General features: G+C 48.9%; 2 protein-coding genes across 3 annotated transcripts in view; one reads left to right on the top strand and one right to left on the bottom strand.

The window, feature by feature from the left end:
• TDRD10 (tudor domain containing 10) overlaps positions 1-9,519 on the bottom strand; it is a 37,152-nt gene extending 27,633 nt beyond the window's left edge. For both annotated transcript variants that reach the window (XM_081841167.1, XM_081841166.1), the window contains exons 1-2: positions 9,451-9,519; positions 8,426-8,517 (exon numbers count right to left, since the gene is read on the bottom strand). In XM_081841167.1, coding sequence (XP_081697293.1) covers positions 8,426-8,517; positions 9,451-9,487 — 129 coding nt within the window. In that variant the 5' untranslated portion in view covers positions 9,488-9,519. The remainder of the gene's footprint in view (positions 1-8,425; positions 8,518-9,450) is intronic.
• Positions 1,429-19,914, top strand: SHE (Src homology 2 domain containing E). Its single transcript, XM_081841119.1, has 6 exons — positions 1,429-3,154; positions 4,824-4,950; positions 12,456-12,755; positions 13,508-13,688; positions 16,821-16,940; positions 19,246-19,914. Exons 1-6 carry the CDS (start codon positions 2,666-2,668, stop codon positions 19,436-19,438), a joined length of 1,410 nt encoding a protein of 469 aa, XP_081697245.1. The 5' UTR covers positions 1,429-2,665; the 3' UTR covers positions 19,439-19,914.
• The last annotated feature ends 1,047 nt before the right edge of the window (positions 19,915-20,961 follow it).

Genomic DNA, 20,961 nt, shown 5'->3' with positions numbered 1-20,961 from the left:
TGATGGATGAGAATATTCATGGGTGGATGGACAGAAAGAACCTGCCTCCAGTGTTACAACTACTTAGAGTAAACCCCTTGGAACTGATGGGCATTCTCTTGAGAATTATAGGATTAGAACTACCCAAACAGTATAGTTGTTTGCTTTTTATGCATGCTACTACAGCTGCAAGAATGTGATTTGCCCTGCAGCTGATGGACTATATGCAACTGGCCGAGATGACTGGCAGAATCCGTGATCTGGGAGAAGAGAAGATGGAGGAAGACTGGGAGAAATTCAAGATGTATTTACAAAAACATTGTAATTTGGTTGAATGTTAAGAAGGATGCTAGATTATAAAAAATTGGCCACCACTAAACTAGATTTAAATTTGATGATAAGTGAGACTAAAGAAAATATAATTTTTTTTGGAAGAAGTGCTAGATTATATTTGAATGAGTGGACATGAGATTGTAAACAAGTTGATAATTTGTTTGGAAAAAATTTTTAACGATGTAAATGGGAGCGGGAGACGTGAGGGAGTCCAAAGAAGTGATGAAATTGTTGTGATAGAAGTAAGATCGTTTATTATTTGTGCATTTATATTTAAAAACTTTAATAAATATTTATTAAAAAAAAAAAGAATGTGATTTGCCCAAAAGTGGAAAGATGAAGAGGTCTCGACGAAAGATTGGATACAGAAATTAATGGAGTATGCAGAAACGGCGAAACTTACTGGAAGAATAACAAATAAAGATAACAAACAAACTCTTTATAAAGGAATGGAAGTGGGTTATTGTGTATTTACAAGCAAATTGTAAACGGATTAAGACATTGGCAGGATTATTGCGAAAACCTGCAGTGTGTGTGTGTGTGTGTGTGTGTGTGTGTGTGTATGTGTGTATATATATATATACACACATACACACACACACGGGAAGACACCCGAGGACACCAAAACCTGCATTCCTGTACCCGTGAAAATCTACGAAAGCAAATATATATATATATATATATATATGAATGAGATCTATATCAGAATAGACGAATAAAAGAATAAGTTAAGATAATTTGGAGCATGCAGGAAAAGATGGGAGGGGATGTAAGGAACTGCAGGAGGTGGGGGAAGGGAGTCGAAATCGAAAATGTTAAAATCTGGCAAAATAATATAAATGTATATAAATGAAAATAATAAGAAAAGAAACTGATGGGCATGACTAACTCGATCCATTAATTTCAAGGGGTTTACTTTGAGTTGGAGACAATCTATAGGAAAGGAGGAAGAAAGGGGAGGATGGAGAAGTAATGTTTATAATTCACCACGCAACCTTTTTTTTTGTAAAGTGCATGTTTACTAAATTTCAAACCTTGAAGAAAAGCTGGCGTACAAGCCCCGTGAAAACGCGCAAGTTGCGCGCCCGGGCTCCGCTCCTCGCCTCTCTCTTCCGCGCCCCGAGGCCGGACCCCTCGCGGCTCTCCAGGCCGCCCCCTCCGGATCTGGGCGGGGAGGCTTCTTGCCAGAGCCAGCCGCCCTCTCGCCTTCCCTGTCCGGCAGCAGCGGCGGGAGAGGCGCCTTGGGACGGCGTGGAAAAGCAGCGGCCGGGGGTCCCGTCGAGCAAAAGCAGGTAAAAGCAAAACCAAACAGCGGAGCCCGAGGGCGCCATGGGGCGACCTCACCCCAGGGCTGGGTAAAGGAGAGGGAGGGATGATCCTTTGCTGCCCCCTTCCCGCTGTGTAAAAGGATCCCCCTCTTGGAAAGACCCCTTTCCATGCCCCTAATAGCCTTGAGAGGCACCCGCCTCTTGTTTTGTGGCCCCCTCCCACCCCCAGAACCAAGAAGCCCCACTTCTGCCTGCTAGCTGGATCTCCCACAAATTATTTTTCTCCCCTGCCTCTTATTAGGAAAAGTCTATGTCTTTTTTCCTTTCCAAAAATGAAAATTTAAGACCCCTTCTGTCTGCTGCAAAGGGTTTAGGAGATATAACTTGTTTGATCTCACCCCCCCCCCAAAAAAAGTGGGGAAGCACTAGTTGCCCTTCCTTCCAAAGCCCCTCATAGTTAAAATTTAAAATTCTTACTACTCTGACTCCCAGCTCACCTCCTTGTTGGCAGATAGAGAGAAAAGTTGTCTACCCACTTTTTGGGGGGGGGCTACAGAGCTGGGCAAATGAGGCATTAAAAGGGGGCCCCGGGGGTCCTCCACCTCAATGCGCTCTCCCAGTTGCTCATATTGTTGGATGAGTGTTATATTTCCGTAGGTGTAACTGTTTTACCGATCCACCCAAATTGATGCTTCCCTCTCCGCTGGCCAGTTCTGCTTCCTTTTAAACTCCTTTACTATTCAGTTGGAAGTGGTGGCTTTTAATTCCTTGGGAGAAAGAGGAATTGGGCAGGACAAAGGTGACCAGGTATTGGCCCTAATCCTGGCCAGCTCCTCACCTCCTTTGCCCAGGGAATGCCTTTCCTATCCTTTGGGTGCTGGGCCTCCCCTCGCCTCTGGCCGCCCTTCTCCGAGTTACGTGGCTGGGTTGTCAGGGGGCGCGTGGCCGGTTTGAGGCCTCCATCTCAGGCTCCCAAGACCGCCTGTGTCAGCCCTGGCGCAGGCCTCCGTCCTTTCCCCAGCGGTACCCCAAACTCAGCTTCTCCTTGACCCCTGCTGCCGTCTGGTGCCCTCTCCCCCCCCCCCATGGCTGCCAAGTGGTTCAAAGAGTTTCCGTCCAGCCTGAAAACGGTTTCGGAGAGAGCCAAGCCGGGCAGTGCCGCCAACCTTGGGAAGCTGTGCAGTGCCTCACGCAAGAGCCTAGGTCCTCCCGAAGCGGGCACGGCGGCTTCTCTGCCCGGGAAGAACCGGAAAAACTCTGCTACTGAGCTGGGCGGCCCGCGGACCCTGCTTCTGCCAGGGAAAGATGGCGGAAGCAGCCGGCTTTCACGGGACAACCTCCAGGGCCTGCTGCAAGCCGCCGCGGGGAAGATGCGCAAGAATTCGCGGGTGGATGGGGCCCCCACGGACGAACCGGCACGGGGGGCGCCCAAAGGCAACACCGGCTGCGGGACCTACATCAACCGGCTCATCAAAGTGGATGCTCACGAGAAAAACGGAAAGAACTACCCTGGGAGCGCCCCGAGTCCCACTCTGGTTGCAGCTCCCGAGTCAGAGAAGGCTAAACAGGAGACGGTAAGGATGCTGCTTATTCCGATAACCTTTCCATGGTGGTGCCAGCATATTCCCATTGGACAGGCTTATAATGGGTAGGCCGCATTTATTCTCCATGCCCTTTCTCAGTTGCCAAAAGAAGATGACCTTCTAAGAACTCTCTGCCTATACCAACTTGACACCGCTTAATGCCACTTTTGGTTTTGCTACCCAATTAACCTCGAGGGCACCCCTCGCCCTAGCATCCTTTCATCTGCCGTGGATGTGCTTCCAATTCCTTTGCCTCTCTTCCACTCCCTGCACAAGCTAATTAATCACATTAAAAAAAAAAGAAAAAGATATAAGCAATTGCTTGATTTGTGAGAGCCTTGATGCTACGCTTAATTTAGCTGGACTCAAAACCACCATGTTTCTTGTTATGCAGAGTGAGAATAAGAGGCGAGGAAGAGAGTGGGTGGCTCTTTGAGCTGCCCGACGTCGGAAGAGAAGGGCGTCCTTAGTTCAGGGATGGGCTCAGGCTGTCGGCTGCAGATAGAACGTGGTGGGAAATTATAAAAGGGCTCCTTAAAAGCAAAACGAAAAGCCTAAAATAATTAATCTGCTTTCTGGGGTTCCGTTTTGAAGGACGTCCGAACAGCACTTTATATGAGAGGAGAAACTCCTGCGGTTTTTAATCCCGTATACAGAAATATAAATAGTTCCGTTCTTTGTTTGCACAGCACCATCAGTGTACAGAATTTATAAGCAACCTCCCCAGAACTTCTACTTTATGTAAAAATCATTGTTGTTACTTAAATTCTGAGGTGCTCCTGTCATTTATGGGGGGTACTATTGTCATTGGTCCTTCTGTTTACAATGTTTGGGGGAACGTGCCAATCATTACATGGCCAAAACAGCACCAGCCACACACAGCAGGACGGTGGCAGCAGGTTTACCTGGAGGTGGGTCTCGAGCTTTGCAGAAGGAAACAATAATCTTTAGAAAAAGAGGGTGGGGAAGAGGCAGAAACTGCTGAATGAGGACTGAGCATGCTCAGTGGCCACAGAAGACCTGAAAACATGAGGAGGAATGGAATGGAGCACCTGAAAGGGGGCATGGCTGGCTGACTGGCAAGAACCCAGAACAAGCACACTCCATACCACAACATTTTGTTGCAGGCCCCGCTATCTATTAATTTATTTGTAATTTAGGTGATTTATACGCTGCCATTTGCACGACAGGGTGCTTTACAATAAGACACGTAAATGAAAAACAAGGAAACCACCAAAATAGTGCCGTCCTTTAAAAGAGGGCAACCTTTTCCCAGACCAGGGGGTGTGGCTTGGGGAGGGGGTGTGGCCTTAGGAGAGTTTCCTGGGAAGAGGAATGGATGGCTAAACCACTCTGGGAAGGAAATACAAGGGCAGGAGTCTCCAAACAATTTTCAGCACCCTGAACAAACTACAGTTCCCAGGATTCTTGGCGGGGGGAGCCATGGCTGTTTAAAATACTATCATAGTGCTTAAAACATAATGTGCAGACAGGGCCTGGAGTGGGATGTTGGCCACATGAGAGGAGCCACACACAAATATGCATTTCAGGGGGTTGGACTAGATGAGCCTTTGGGTCCCTTCCAGCTCAACAGTTCTGTGAAATAAGCCTCACCTGATTGCTTAATGTTGACTTTGCACCCCTTCCCTTTGCCGTCAAGGTTATTATCCTGGAAGATTACGCCGACCCGTATGATGCCAAGCGCACCAAGGGTCAGCGAGACGCCGAGAGGCTAGGGGAAAATGACGGCTATATGGAGCCATACGATGCCCAGCAGATGATCACCGGTAAGTGTCCAGGCGCGTCTGCTGGGGGGGGGGGAGCCCTTAGGCGGCCACGCCAGCCTCAAAATCCCGAGACGAGGGGAGAGTTGACATCACCTGCCCATGTCCCTTTCTGGAGTCCGTCCGTCCGTCCATGCCCTCTTGGCGACATCGAACGGAGCGTGAGACAGCTTAGCAGTTTGGAAAACTGGAGCCGCCGTTAATTGTTCCAAAGAAAGGTCATCTTTTTAACGTTTCCTTTCTCGACACCCTGAGGGGTGGAGGCAAAGAAACCTGGCAGGCCTTGGTTTGCCAGCCCAGTTGTTTCAATGCCAACGCCGCCACCTCACTCATGACTGACTGATCAGTCAAATGCAAGGTTTTTTGAGGTGTCTCGCTGGAGGAAAATTCTTGCCACGACGTTTGCTGCCGAATCCTTGCTAGTTTGTCATGAGAACCTTGTTGTTGTCAAGAATTCTGGGACATTTTCTTTAGGGTTCATATGGGTTCTTGGCTAGGACCAAGTTGGCCTTCATAGTTTCCCTGTGAGGACAGAGGCTGCACCCTATAGAACAAAGGTGGAGCATCCATGGCCCTCTAGAGGCGGCTGGGACCCTGGCACCCATCATCCTTGACTATCAGTTTTCCTGTGTTGTTGTTGTTGTTTAGTTGTGTCCGACTCTTCATGACCCCCTGGACCAGAGCACGCCAGGCACTCCTGTCTTCCACTGCCTCCCACAGTTTGGTCAAACTCATGTTGGTAGCTTTGAGAACACTATCCAACCATCTCGTCCTCTGTCGTCCCCTTCTCCTTGTGTCCTCCATCTTTCCCAACATCAGGGTCTTTTCCAGGGAGTCTTCTCTTCTCATGAGGTGGCCAAAGTATTGGAGCCTCAGCTTCAATTTTCCTACCAGTTTTCAGTTTTTCTACCAATGATTTCCTGCTTCCCGACTTCACATCATTCAAGTGCCTGGTCAGTTACCAGATCTTGTGGCAGGGAGTCCCACAAGCTAAGCTCTGGCTGTGCAGAAAAAGCGGTTCCATTCACAATGGCTGGGGCAATGGTTTAGCCATGATTGAAATACAGGGGTGTGCAGTGCCAGATGTATGTATAAGCTAAACAAGCTATAGCTTAGGGCCCCTCTCTCTTGGGGGCCTCCAAAAAAATTTAAAGGGAAAAAAACTGGGTGTACATTTCCAAAATATAAGATAAAAAACAAATAAGATAAAACCTACATACAGCAACAGTGTTTTGTGCTGTGTAGGCTCCTATGATGTAAGTGATGGGCCCCGCCTGCTAGCCTGCTCCCTAAAATATCACTGGTTTACTCATTTCTATATCAATTACTTTGATAAAATACATATTTTGTTATGTGCAAATGGCTTTAGATACCTATTAGGCCCATTAATTACCATATAGCATATATTCAACACAAAAACAGCGACAATTTGTTGCTGACAAAGGACAGCTGGACATATACCATATCCAGCCCTGTGGGGGTGTATAGAAACTAGTCTACTATACAAAATTTAAACCTTTTGCCTTCCCACTTTTGCCCCAGGCCCCACCCACCACTGCTAGAAGCGCCTATGTGGGCATGGTTTCATGTTATTAAATTCAGATTTCAAGAGGCCTGAACCCCCACCGATCCCCTATTTCCCACATTGTCAGTGTGAGGTTGGGACCCCTTGACCCACCCTGCTGGGGGTCACTCGCACCCCAGCTGCTCCTTTTCTCTTCCCACCAAAATTAAAACAAAACAAAACAACTCCCCCACAACCTTATCTCTCCCAGCAGAGAGGCAGGAAAGGAGAGAGCTGGTTTCCTGACCCAGATTTCTTTTTCCCGTTAGACCCCCCCTCCCCTGCCCCTCAGCCGCCACCAGATTTGTGCCCTGTCTCCCAGCTGTGCCAAAAATTTGCTTTCTCAAATTAAAAGCAGCATGCTTGTTTTACAGTAGCTAACTTTTATCTCAGGTCATCTTTTTTTGCAAGGTCGCTTTGCAAGGGCAGAGAGAGTGATGGAATATTATGGTGCTTTTTGAGCGCATCTGCAGCGTGCGTTTAAAGATCATGGCTTCCTCCACAGTGAATACTGTGACATTTTTGCTCCTACCAACTCTGGGAATTGTAGCTCTGTTGAGGGGAAGAGGGGGTTGCCTAACCAAGAACTACAATTCCCAAAGGAAGAAGGGTTGCTTGTTAAAAGCAGACCCTCCAATTGTCCCTATTTTCCAGGGACAGTCCCGGGTTTATAGAAGCCATCCCGGTTTCTGATTTGATCCCAGAATATCCCTCTTTTCTTTAGGACGTCCCTATTTTCATCAGAGAAATGTTGGAGAGGACGTGTCTATTCTCACTGATGAAATGTTGGAGAAAATCCTGAGAAAAGTCATTTACTTCTCTCAGAGTGATCCTCCAAGTGCCCCTATTTTCCAGGGACAATCCTGGATTTACAGAAGTCGTCCCAGTTTCAGATTTGATCCCGGAATGTCCTGCTTTTCCTTAGGACATCCCTATTTTCATCAAAGAAATGCTGGAGGGTATGGAGTTATGCAAACCGCCCCCTCCCCCCGAGCCAAGGAGATAAGTAACTATATAACCTTTATAAGAAAACTGAAGGCAGCCCTGTATGGGGAAATTTATAAAGGTTTTATTATGTTTTTATATACATTGGAAGCCGCCCCGAGTGGCTGGGGCAACCCAGTCAGATGGATGGGGTATAAATAATAAAATTATTATTATTATTATTATAGAATAGGGCATCCTTATTTTCATCAGAGAAATGTTGGAGGGTATGTTAAAAGCACGCTGAGAATGGTAGCTCTGGGATTGGAAGTTTATAAAGTTTTTATTATGTTTTTATATACGTTGGAAGCCATCCCGAGTGGACGGGGTATAAATAAAATAGTAATAATAATAATAATAATAATAATAATAATAATAATAATAGTAATAGTAATAATAATAGAATAGGACATCCCTATTTTCATCAGAGAAATGTTGGAGGGTATGTTAAAAGCATGCTGAGAATGGTAGCTCTGCACAGTGAGCGGGGAGAGGGGTTTCTTAACAACTCTCAGCACCCATCGCAAGCTACATTTCCCAGGATCCTTTGGGGGGGAAGCCATGACAGTTTAAAGTGGTGCAATTTACTGCTTCAAGTGTGTGATTCGGGGCCTTATTTCTAACTTGCTCGAGTCAGTTAACACCTGAGGGGCCTCATTCTGCCGCGTGGGGCCCTGGAGCTCTGCGACACCCCACCCCACCCCAGGCCCTGCCCTGACGGACCCCTGCCTTTTTGTAAAAACAAACAGGCCTCAAACGTGGCCGGTTGCCTAGCAACCAGCCGGATGCCTGCCCTGGGCTCTCAGGCCCGTGGCGTTCCCACCCGGAGCTGACACAGAATAACAGGAAATGGTAGCACCGGAAGCCGGAGGCGATGTGGGGCATTGTTGGTGGAGGTGGCGTCCGTGCGCAGGATATGGGCGCTTTTACCGCAGACGCTGGTTTCGAGTGCGAGGGTTTCCCACATCCTACATTCGCCTCTCCTGGTTTTGACCCACCGCAGGGTAGGAGACAGTCCAGTCCTTCCCATCAAGAACAGAGGAAGGCTGATTTGCACCGAGTCAGTGTTGCATGCACTGGCTGGCAGCATCTGTCCAGGATTTCGGGCAGGGAGTCTGTTTGTCTCTCTCTCCCAGCCCTCCCTGGAGATGCTCCCGGGATTTGAACCCGGGACCGTGCAATGCAGGCAGTGGCGTAGCGTGGGTTGTCAGCACCCGGGGCAAGGCAAGTAATTTGCGCCCCCTAACCCGTGAGCCAGGTAGGGGCAGAGAGCTGCAAGTGCAAGCGCGCCCCCCACCCCAGATGTTGCACCCGGTGCGGCCGGCCCCCCCTGCACCCCCCATGCTACACCACTGAATGCAGGTACTCTCCCACTGGACGATGGCTCTTTCCCTGGAAATAAAGGGAGTTTCTAGTCCTCATGGTTTCACATAAAGGGTTGATTTTAACATCATAGCCAGACACTGGAGAGACCTGTCAGCATGGACCAATGGTACCAAATAGTATGGGAAACAGCCTCCTTAGAAAAACTAACCAATAAACTTTAAACTGACACGGGGACAAATGGAAGAAGACGCCTATGGCTCCCCTTTATCACATACACAGCCCAACAAGACGACGACAAGAACCCACCAACAGCATCCAATATGGCTAACCTGATTCAATAACAATAATAATAATAATAATAATAATAATAATAATAATAATAATAATAATAATAATTTATTTATACCCCGCCCTTCGCGGTTTAGAAAACCGGGCTCCACTCACACACGAAAACAAAGTTCATCACAGCTGGTCACAAACAGACAACCACATCTGAGGCCAACCCCAACCTCTCTTACCACCAAAGGCTCACAAGCGAATAGCAAAGAACCTGCACAAGCGACGCGGACACAAAACCCCACACATACATTAAATAAAATACAAACATCGCTACCGGACCCAAGCCCCACTCACCATTCCTCCCTCCACCTCTTTCCCCCTTTTCATCCTAATGTAACACTAATGCAGGGGTCAGCAACGGTCCACGAGTCGCCCCCAAACTGAGCCGTCCGCTCAGTGAGTCCCCGCGCGGTGCGCTAAAGCGGCGCAGCTTGGAGCAGGTTTTCACTTCCGCTGCGCCGGAAATCGCATCTGCGCGGACTCAGGTGCCAAAAATTGCATCTGCAAATGCACAGACGCAGTCCAGCCCACGGAGCGATCTCCACGGGAGTGAACTGGCCCAGGCAAGGTAAACCTTGCCGAGCCCTGCACTAACGTCTCAACGAACGAAACTGATCTGTAGAAAATGTAACTTGAAAAAAGGAGACATTGCACATACGTTTGCAAACCAGGAAATCTTTAATAAAAAAAATACGTTTATAATAATAATAATTTATTATTTATACCCCACCCATCTGGCTGGGCTTCCCCAGCCACTCTGGGCGGCTTCCAAAAAAATATTAAAATACCGAAATACATCAAACATTAAAAGCCTCCCTAAACAGGGCTGCCTTCAGATGTCTTCTAAAAGTTTGGTAGTTGTTTTTCTCTTTGACATCTGGTGAGAGGGCGTCCCATAGGGTGGGTGCCACCACCGAGAAGGCCCTCTGCCTGGTTCCCTGTAACTTGGCTTCTTGCAATGAGGGAACCGCCAGAAGGCCCTTGGCGCTGGACCTCAGTGTCCGGGTAGAAAACCCATAAAGGGTTGGTTTAAATAGGAACGTGGGAAGCTTTTAATCTCAGGCTTGGTGGGTTCAAGCCCCATGCTGGGCAAAAGATTCCTGCATTGCAGGGGATTGGACTAGATGACCCTCGGGGTCCCTTCCTAGATTTTGGGAAGCTGCCTCATACAGAGTCAGTCTCTTAACTTTGCCTCACCCATGTTTTGAGTTCTGAGGAGAAAACCAGATGAATCGGAAGCAAGGAATTAAAAAATCTTTACTAGAATACTGTACTAGAGTACATAAGCGGACAGGTCACAAAACGGAAGCAATGTTTGTTCTAGGAAAAATCAGAATCGAGTGGAAAGTATCATGGAATGAGAACCCACGAGGCATTGTTCTAGCTGTTCCCTGCGACACAACCCATTTCATGTTGAGGAATTAGGCATAAGAGAAACCTAACAGGGTTGCTAGCTTGTTCACCATGCAGTCCTGGAACTAAGTGCATCTCTGCTATAAAATTTATTTAAAAAAAAAAAAAAAACTTTTGTCTACTTTGTCTGGCAGCAAAGGACCCATTAGATTGAATAGGGTACATACACACAGAGAAATTGCTCTTTTTCACTCACTCGCACTCACACATATGCATAATAAAGGCAAAGGACCCCTGGATGATTACCGTATTTTTCGCTCCATATGACGCACCCGACCATAAGATGCACCTAGTTTTTAGAGCACGAAAACAACAAGAAGAAAATTTTTGACTCAAATGTTGTACTAAACTATTTAAAACAGCAAAGCGGGCGGCTTCTGTCCACTTTGTTGCTTTTAAGCGAGCCACGGTATATAATGAAGAGAATGGAAAAAAGGATAGACATTCCATTACAATGTAGCTCTTTTCATTATCACTGCGAAGTCAGTATTGGCAGCGGTCACATAAACTAAAATTTGAGCATTTTGCTGTTATTAATCAAGAATGGCAATAGTCCGGGAGAGAAACCAGGGCTGTGCAAATGAGAAGTGCTTGGAGTATAGAGGAACAGCAAAGAGATAAAATGATTGCGCTCCAGTTCCTAAATCTGTGAAGCTTTCTCAAAACAGGCATGGTTGTTTTGAAAGGAAGATTCAAAGAGTGGGAAATGGAGTGATTGAGCAAAGAGTAGAGGAGGAAAAGAGGGCAGATATATAGCTTCCATTCAATACCAAGAGAACACAATGTTTTTGGTTTGGTATAGGTGGTCTGTACTTGTAAGAATGTGTATAATGAATGATAGATTTGGAGTGGAATATCAGTGCCTCTTTTCAGCAATAAAGATTAGCTGCTAGGAACATGGTCCACACACAAACACACAGGATGTCCGGTTATAGCTATGCAGTTTAAACTGTTACTGAGCCAGATGCCTGCTCGGTTTTAGCTGAGCTCACCATTACTGGTTTGTGGAGATTCTTTGCATGTATTTATGACTATTTCCGCAAAACTGCTACTTGAAGAAATCCCCAAACTTAATATTTTTAAACTTCAAATGGAGCTCAGAATCTAGTCAGGCAATCAAGCCTTTGAATTAGGAGACACTGAGATACGGCAATTTGCTGCTCCCCACCCCCAAAGAGCAGCCCAGGAGCACACAGCCTGCCCGCTGCCCCCAAACCTTCCCGGGGCTTCAGGGAAAAGCAGAGGCTGCCAGCAGAGCAGCATGCCCCCCCCTCACCACCCCCAAAGAGCAGCCCAGGAGCGTGCCACACTCTGGCGATTTGGCTCCAGGGACCACACATTCGCTCCATAAGACGCACAGACATTTCCCCTTACTTTTTAGGAGGAAAAAAGTGCATCTTACGGAGCAAAAAATACAGTAAGTCCAGTCAAAGGTGACTATGGGGTTGTGGCGCTCATCTCGCTTTCAGGCCGAGGAAGCCGGCGTTTGTCCACAGACAGCTTTCCGGGTCATGTGGCCAGCATGACTAAACCGCTTCTGGTGCAACGGGACACCGTGACGGAAGCCAGAGCGCACGGAAATGCTGTTTACCTTCCCGCCACATCGGTACCTATTTATCTACTTGTACTGGTGTGCTTTCGAACCGCTAGGTTGGCAGGAGCTGGGACAGAGCAACGGGAGCTCACCCCTGTCATGGGGATTTGAACTACCAGCCTTCTGATCTCTATGCTAAGCATAGAGTGCGCTTGCGCGCGCACACACACACACACACACACACACACACAAATGTGGTACCCAGAGGGGGGGGGGAATGGGTACCTTTTACACAAACGGTGATGGGTGCAGAGAGACCCTGACCTTTCCACCCCGTTTGCCTCCCAGAAATCCGCAGGCGGGGTTCAAAAGACCCTCTCGTCAAAGCCATCTTGCTGTTGGATGAGCCGGTGGAGGCCAAAGGAGACCCCCCTGCTGCTGCTGCTGCTGCTGCTGTTGCTGCTGCTACAACTACAACTATTAAGCGCCAAGGGGCCAAACCGCCACAACTCTATGACACCCCCTACGAACCGGCGGAAGCTGGGCCCAAGCCAGAGGCCCGGCTCCCGGAGAATGACGAGCGGCCGCCAGCTGAGTACGAACAGCCCTGGGAGTGGAAGAAAGATCAGATCGTGAAAGCTCTCTCAGGTAAGAGACAGTGTGCGCATGCGGAGATTAGGGTTGGGCTTGTATCAGGTGGGTTGTATCAGGTTTATTTGCCTGGTCACCTATGGTGAGCTCAGAAATTTGTCCAGGCGACCAGGCAGAGAAGTTTAACCAGAAGCTGCTCTTCTTCTGTTCTGTTTAAGACCCAAATAACTCACGTAAGGGGACGTGGGTGGTGCTGTGGGTTAAACCACAGAGCCTAGGACTTGCTGATCAGAAGGTTGGCGGTTTGAATCCCTGCGATGGGGTGAGCTCCTGTTGCTCGGTCCCTGCCAACCTAGCAGTTTGAAAGCACTTCAAAGTGCAAGTAGATAAATAGGTACCGCTCCGGTGGGGAGGTAAACGGCGTTTCCGTGCGCTGCTCTGGTTCGCCAGAAGCAGCTTAGTCATGCTGGCCACATGACCTGGAAGCTGTACGCCGGCTCCCTCGGCCAATAAAGCGAGATGAGCGCCACAACCCCAGAGTTGGCCACGACTGGACCTAATGGTCAGGGGTCCCTTTACCTTTACCTAACTCACGTAAATCTATGTGTAGATGAATGAATTCCATAAACCTACTCCAGAGGGCTGACTTTGGCACCCACCCATCAGTCGCCGGCCATAATTATGACACCAGATGATCCACAGATTGACTACAGATGCAGTTGATAATAACTTGCAAGTCGCTAGCAGCGCTGGACTCCCATTGGTGGATGTGTGGCGTGTCCGTGAAGACTCTTCCCCTTTCCTTCCAGTGCAGTTTGACGGGCCAGAGAGACCCCCAGCGCCCAAAGATGAGGCTCCAGCACAGCCACGGCAACAGCAGCATCGCCGCCAGCGGAGCTGGCCCTCCAAGATGGTGAAGCCCATGGCAGTGGCAGAGCCAGACCCAGATGCGGACCGTGTGGATCCTTCTCTTGCCTTGGAGAAGCAGCCGTAAGTGTCCAGCAGCCAAAGATAGCCTCAGCACCATGGTGTTGTTATTTAGTCGTCTCCGACTCTTGGTGACCCCCTGGACCAGAGCACGCCAGGCACTCCTGTCTTCCACTGCCTCCCGCAGTTTGCTCAAACTCATGCTGGTAGCTTTGAGAACACTGTCCCACCATCTCATCCTCTGTCGTCCCCTTCTCCTTGTGCCCTCCATCTTTCCCAACATCAGGGTCTTTTCCAGGGAGTCTTCTCTTCTCATGAGGTGGCCAAAGTATTGGAGCCTCAGCTTCAGGATCTGTCCTTCCAGGGAGCACTCAGGGCTGATTTCCTTAAGAATGGATAGGTTTGATCTTCTTGCAGTCCATGGGACTCTCAAGAGTCTCCTCCAGTACCAGAATTCAAAGCATCCATTCTTGGGCGATCAGCCTTCTTGATGGTCCAGCTCTCACTTCCATACATCACTACTGGGAAAACCATGGCTTTAACTATACGGACCGTTGTTGGCACCATAGCTGTTTATATTCTGTACCTCTGCAGGCCTCTTAGAATCCGATAGTCTGGGATGTAGTTCAACATCCCCCAGCATTCATTTGTTTAAAAACAAACAAACAGAAGAAGGCAAGTTGCTGGTCCTCATTAAGCGGCACAAGATTCCTTGCGAATTTCACCAAGTCTGTCTGTCTGTGGGATATTTTCTTTGCCTTCCCTTCCACCCTCCCAGCAAATGTGTTCCAAGTTCTTCCCAACTGAGGAAACGGAATAAATTCAGGAATTATATACTGAACAGGCATGCTTTATTTAAAAAGTCCTGCTTTTATTGTGCAGAATACACATGGTGTGGTCTTATCCTCCCTCCCCTGCTTCTACCAGCCTTTTGAAACGTTGAGATTTGGGGGTCTCGTACGCGTGGGGTACACAGCCCCTCCTTGGAATGCATCACCTAAATTCAGAGCCCTGAAAATCTCCCTTGTTTATTTGAAAAGACAAAAACAAAAGTAAGTTTCTGTCCTTTGGAGTAGAACCAGGAGGTACATTGTCAGAGTTCGCTGGTGGTTATGGAATATGTATAAGATCTGGAACAAAGCTTGCCCGTTTATCATAGGATCTGAACAGCTCAGTTAGTAAGCAGCTGAGTGCTATGCTGTTCCTCACTGTGGACCAGAAGCTTGCTCTGATCTCATGGGACCATTTGTATTCCAAGCTGGAAGCAGTATTCCATTTCCTGGCCATGGGCTGAAGGTTCTCCACCCCTGATTTAGGCAGAATCCATCTGGAATGCTGCAAGTTGCAAGATATTGTCTTGACCAGAGAGCTGAACTAGATGACTAGGGTCCTTTTCCAACTCTTAAGAATCTCTAGTTAATCCGTGTGAGCTCCTACCTGCAGTGTGAAAAGGATGCAACTCAATGGGGTGAGGGAAGACACACAGTCAGTGCTTTAACTCCACTGTTTTTGGGGTATTATTATTTTTTAAACCCAGCCTGCAATAAAAGCCACCTTAGTGTTTTATAAACTGATGAACCCCAGGCAGAGAGCAAAATGAATTGGGGAGGGTTTTGTTCTTCCTTCTTTCTCCAAACACGGAGGCGCAGGTCCATCTCATGAATAGGCTGATTGGCAGGCAGCTTTCAAGGACGGAGAAGGGGAAAGCTTTTCATGCGAAAGCATAATAAACCTGGGAAGTTAATTGCCATGGGATGTTGCTATGGCGACTTAGGATAAGTAGCGCTTTAAAAAGAGCAAGGTGGGGAGGGCAGTTTTGGAAAAATCCATGATAGATAGGGTTATTGACGGCTTTCCACTGAAAGCGAAGCCTCCATGTTTAAAAGCAGGATACCTGGGGCACCCTGGAACGCAGTCCCAATGTTGCCTGATCACTTATGGCGAGTTAAGAAATTTGTCCAGGCGACAAGGCAGAGAAGTTTAATAAGAAGCAGGTTCCTCCCCCCCCCTTTCCTTCTTGTTTAAGACCCCCAAAACTAGTGTAAATATATGTGTGGATCAGGCATCCCCAAACTTGGCCCTCCAGCTGTTTTGGGACTACAATTCCCATCATTCCTGACCACTGGTCCTGTTAGCTAGGGATGATGGGAATTGTAGTCCCAAAACAGCTAGAGGGCTGAGTTTGGGGGTGCCTGGTGTGGATGAATAACTTCCATAAACTTATGGACATTCCAGCACTAGGCATCATTCCGGTGAGCACTGACTGCTTTCAAGCGCCTGAATGGGGAGCCTGGTGCCCGCCGGGTGCCCTTGAACTAGAACTCCCATCATCCCTGACTGTTGGGCCATGCTGGCTGGGGCTGATGGGAGATGAGAATGCAAAACAGCATCAGGCCAGCGGCCCACCTGGGCAAGCAGCAGGGCTTGAGCCAGCGGCGAGGAGATCCCCTTTGGGCTCTGGGAAGGGTCTCCTTGTGAGTAGGAGGTGCAGCTTGGCTTTGCTCAGGCTGCTGAGAGGCGCTGGGGTGAGATATTGCAGTTTTCAGAAGTAGGGGGCCCATGGCTTGGCTTTCAAAAAACGGGGTCTGTAGTACTTTGCTAACTGGGAACCACTGCTCTGTGGTAAGCAAAGCCCTGCTGGATCAGGCCAGAGGCCTGTCCAGTCCAGCATTCTGATGTCATGAGCAGATCATAGATTCATAGAATTGGAAGGGACCACAAGAATCACCTGGTACAGCTTGGCACCCGAACAAATCAGCTCCCGAACGTTGCAAACCCGGAAGTAAGTGTTCTGGTTTGTGAACGTTTTTTGGAAGCCAATGTCAGCATTGTTTTGGGGGCCAATCAGCCAATCAGAAGCCATGCCTTGGTTTGCGAACGCTTTGGAAGTCGATCGGACTTCCGGAACAGATTACGTTTGAGAACCAAGGTACGACTGTACCATTTTCAGTCTCTCCGACACTCGGCACGTCCAGAACGGATTAAGTTTGGGAACAAACCTCCTGCAATGCAGGAATCTTTCACCCAGTGTGAGACTCGAACCCACAGCCCTGCGATTAGGAGTCACCTGCTCTACCAACTGAGCTGACAATAGCCCACCAGGTGCCCACAAGCTCTCGGTCTCTCCCCTCCTGAGGTTTCCATCAACTGGTATTCAGAAGCATTGCTGAAGCTGACCCTCTCCTTTCTCTGCAGCTGGTTTCACGGCGCCATCACTCGAACCGAGGCGGAGAGCCGGCTGCAGCCGTGCCGGGAAGCCGGCTACCTGGTCCGCACCAGCGAGACAGCGACCAGCAAGTACTCCATCGCCCTCAAGTGAGTGCCCGTTCTCCGAGGCAGGAGGGCTGGATGGGGGCAAAGCGGTCTCTGATCTTTAGTCAACTCACTCCCAGATCTCCCTTACCAAGCCATTGGGTCAGTGTTGTCAGCCCAGGCCGGCAGCATTCCTCTCTGCCTCCTTGGGGGATGCCAGGATCAAACCTGGGACCTTCTGCATGCAAGGCAGATCTCTACCACTGAGCTATAGCCCTTCCCTTGAATATAATAAGGTTCTAGTCCTCATGCTTCTGGGTTGGTTTAAAGAGGGACTTAGGAACCTGCCTCATCCCTTTGGTCTAGCAGGCTCAGTGTTGTCTACACTGACTGGCAGTAGCTCTGCAGGGTTTAAAAATGGATCTAACCTGTGACCTTCTGCATGCAGGGCAGGCGTCCCAAACCTGAATCGATGGCCGCCTCTACTTTAGTTAACGCACCACCACCTGTCCAAATAGCCATAGCCGTGCTCTGCCTTGCATTTTGCAAGAAAATTGAGAGAGGGGAACCTGAAATGGGAGCGGGGGCTGCAGGACCAAGGAGGAAAAGGAGATCCATTCAGCCATCCCTGCCTCGTTCTCTACCCTGCCCACCCAGATTCCCGGAATCCTTTCGCCTTTCTGACCTTGCTTGTGTAGCTCTGCCGCCTCCCTTTCCAGGACTGGCTCCTCAGCGGAGGATCGCTGGCCGGGTGCGGCCCACACTTCCTTCCTCAGGATGCTGAGCCCCTGGATTGGAAACAATCGGAGCTGGGAAGGGAAGGGGATTTGAAAAGAGAGGGCGAGGAGAAGTGCTGGGTTGTGGCAGGGGAGGGCTAAGGCACCGAGAAGCAGGCCAGGGACCTAGAAGGGACCCCCTGGCACCGGGGCTCCAGGGGTTCCTGAGCCCCTTTGCATTTCCTGACTCCGTTGCCTAAAAAGAAAAAGCCTATTTCCCTTTTTTTTCTACTTTGCTTAATGCTGATTGGGGACCCTGCCATCCTGCTGGACCCTAATTCCCATCATCTCTGACCTTTGGCCATGTTGGCTGGGAGCTGATGGGAGCTGGAGTCCAAGAGCCACTCTGAGCCCGGCTTCGGCAGGCGGGATATAAATAAATAATGTATTATTATTATTATTATTTATTAGAACGTTGATGAACTACAGCTCCCTTCATCCCAGTGATTCTGTGTTCTGGATCCGGGCCTCACCTGCAGCTACTATTTTATTGGCTTCGTTTGTTCCTTCAAAAGAAAAAGGGTCCATATTGGCACACATAAGAGGTTTTTTTAAAAAAAACAAAAAACAAAAACCCTTTTATTGTAAGAAGTCAATAATATTCCCAAACGACCTACACAACCATCCACACGAGGCGGGATGACATCAAATCCCAGGTGTAGGAGAGGAATACACACACACACACCATATTTATTCGAACGTAATGTGCACCTTTTTTGGCCAAATTACATTGCGAATATTCAGGTGCACATTATATTCGATTGCAAGCTTGAAAAGCACCGCTGACGTAGCGAATAATTTTGGGGGGTCTCAAGGTTTTAAAAACTGAGGTGCGCATTAGATTTGTTGACGCATTAGATTTGCATAAATACGGTGTATATATATCTCGCCTTTTCCATTGATGGGACTCAGCTTACATATACAGTGGTACCTCAGGTTACATACACTTCAGGTTACATACGCTTCAGGTTACAGACTCCGCTAACCCAGAAATAGTGCTTCAGGTTAAGAACTTTGCTTCAGGATGAGAAGAGAAATCGTATAGCGGCAGTGGGAGGCCCCATTAGCTAAAGTGGTGCTTCAGGTTAAGAACAGTTTCAGGTTAAGAACAGACCTCCGGAACGAATTAAGTACTTAACCTGAGGTACCACTGTACAGTCATACCTTGGTTCTCGAACACCTTGGTACTCATACGTTTTGGCTCCCAAACGCCAAAAATCCGGTTTACGAAAGTGTTCCGGTTTACGAATGTTTTTTGGAAGCCAAATGTCTGACGTGGCTTCTGCTTGAAGCTCCTGCAGCCAATCGGAAGCCGTGCCTTGGTTTGTGAACGTTTCAGAAGTCAAACGGACTTCCGGAACAGATTATGTCTGAGAACCAAGGTATGACTCTCATTTTCAGTCTTTCCGACAGTCGGCACGTTTCCTTTTAAAGCGCGAATAATGGGAATAAATCAAGTGGGCTGGGAGTTTCAACTTGGAGGGGGACTAAGCCACAGGTGCCTTTGCACCCAGCAGGAAGGATGGAGAGGGGAGCGGGGAATGCAAGCATCCCGTTCACGCACACCCAATTTTGTCCCCCTCCACGCCCAGGACCAGCCAAGGATGTGTCCACATCATCGTGGCCCAGACCAAGGATCACAAGTACACTCTCGACCAGTCCGGCGGCCTCTTTGACAGCGTCCCCGAGGTGGTGTGCTACTACTCCAGCGAGAAGCTGCCTTTCAAAGTGGCTGAGCATATGATGCTGCGCTACCCGGTCGCTACACCGAGCAAGACCCACTAGCGCCCCTTCTGCCCCCCCCCCATCCCCATGTACACACACCTGGAATCAGAACTGGGATCTGACTGGAGAAACGCTGGACTGGGGAAGGCATACCTTTACGCTCGTGAAACAGCCACGGATCAGCAGCGGATCTTCCCCACATTCTACCCCTCTCTGCTCATGGACTCCCCCCCCCACTTCCCTCCCCCCCCCCAAGATCTCTGGGTTCAGATTTCCTCTGTTTCTCGTGAATCGGCCCTCCCTCCTTTCCTTCTGCACTGTAATTTATGTATAAATAAATTCATTCTGCCACAGGGCTGGGGGAAACAGTGGCTTTCCTGATGTGGTTGGACTCCCAGCCAGTGTGCCTGATAGGGCCTGGAGGAACCATAGAGATGGAAGGATCCTGAGGATCACTTGGTTCAGCTTCCCACGATGCAGGATTATGCAGCTGTCCCGTACGGGAATCGAACCCACAACCTTGGTGTTATCAGCCCCATGCTCTAACCAGCTGAGCTACCCAGGAGGATGGGAGTTAGTCCATTAATTCCCCACTGGTTTCCCACCCCTAATCTAGGGTGACCAATCTGCTGTGCAGATGAAAGGGTGTGGCGGCAGCAGTGCTAACCCCCAGGGGTCCCCATTAAGTTCTATTGGATGTTATAAGGATCTGAGATTCTGTGGGGAGGGGAGAGAATCTCCTCATCTCAGATTCTGTGGTCATCAGGGGCAGGAGGGAGCTTAGGACCCCTGTGCCACCCCCCCCACAATATTATCCACAGTGATCCTCTTTTGCTTTTTCCCATATGAATGAATGGTTACTGTTCATTTCCACGGAGGGAAGACACACCCGCAGCCATATGGGAGGAATTTAGTGCATCGTAATCTAGACCGGTGGCGCTGTGGGTTAAACCACAGAGCCTAGGACTTGCCGATCAGAAGGTCGGCGGTTCGAATCCCCGCGACGGGGTGAGCTCCCGTTGCTCAGTCCCTGCTCCTGCCCACCTAGCAGTTCGAAAGCACGTCAAAGTGCAAGTAGATAAATAGGTACCGCTCTGGCGGGAAGATAAATCCGTGCTCTGGCGGGAAGATAAATCCGTGTGCTGACTGGTTTGCCAGAAGCGGCTTAGTCATGCTGGCCACATGACCCAGAAGCTGTATGCCGGCTCCCTCGGCCAATAAAGCAAGATGAGCGCTGCAACCCCAGAGTCGGTCACGACTGGACCTAATAGTCAGGGGTCCCTTTACCTTTACCTTTAATCTTGACCGGTGCCATCCTCCAAGAAGGGGATGCTGGGCTAAGATGGGCAACTGGCCTGATCCTGCTTTTACGTTCTTAAGACCTGGGGTCATGTGCCCCTTCCTCAGTGTTTTATGCATCTGATGACCAAATATCAACACAGCCCATAGGGTTGTTGTGAGGGGGAAACAGGGAGGGCAAAACACTTGTATGTGGCCACCTTGAGCTCCTTGCAGGAAAAGAAAAGATGGGCTAGAAATCTAATAAACAAACTAATGCTAGTTTTATCCCCATTTTCCTCCTC

The sequence above is a fragment of the Podarcis erhardii genome (assembly GCF_964252035.2).
Source record: "Podarcis erhardii genome assembly, chromosome: 15".
Taxonomy (NCBI): Eukaryota; Metazoa; Chordata; class Lepidosauria; order Squamata; family Lacertidae; genus Podarcis; species Podarcis erhardii.
This window is presented reverse-complemented; position numbering and strand designations above follow the sequence as displayed.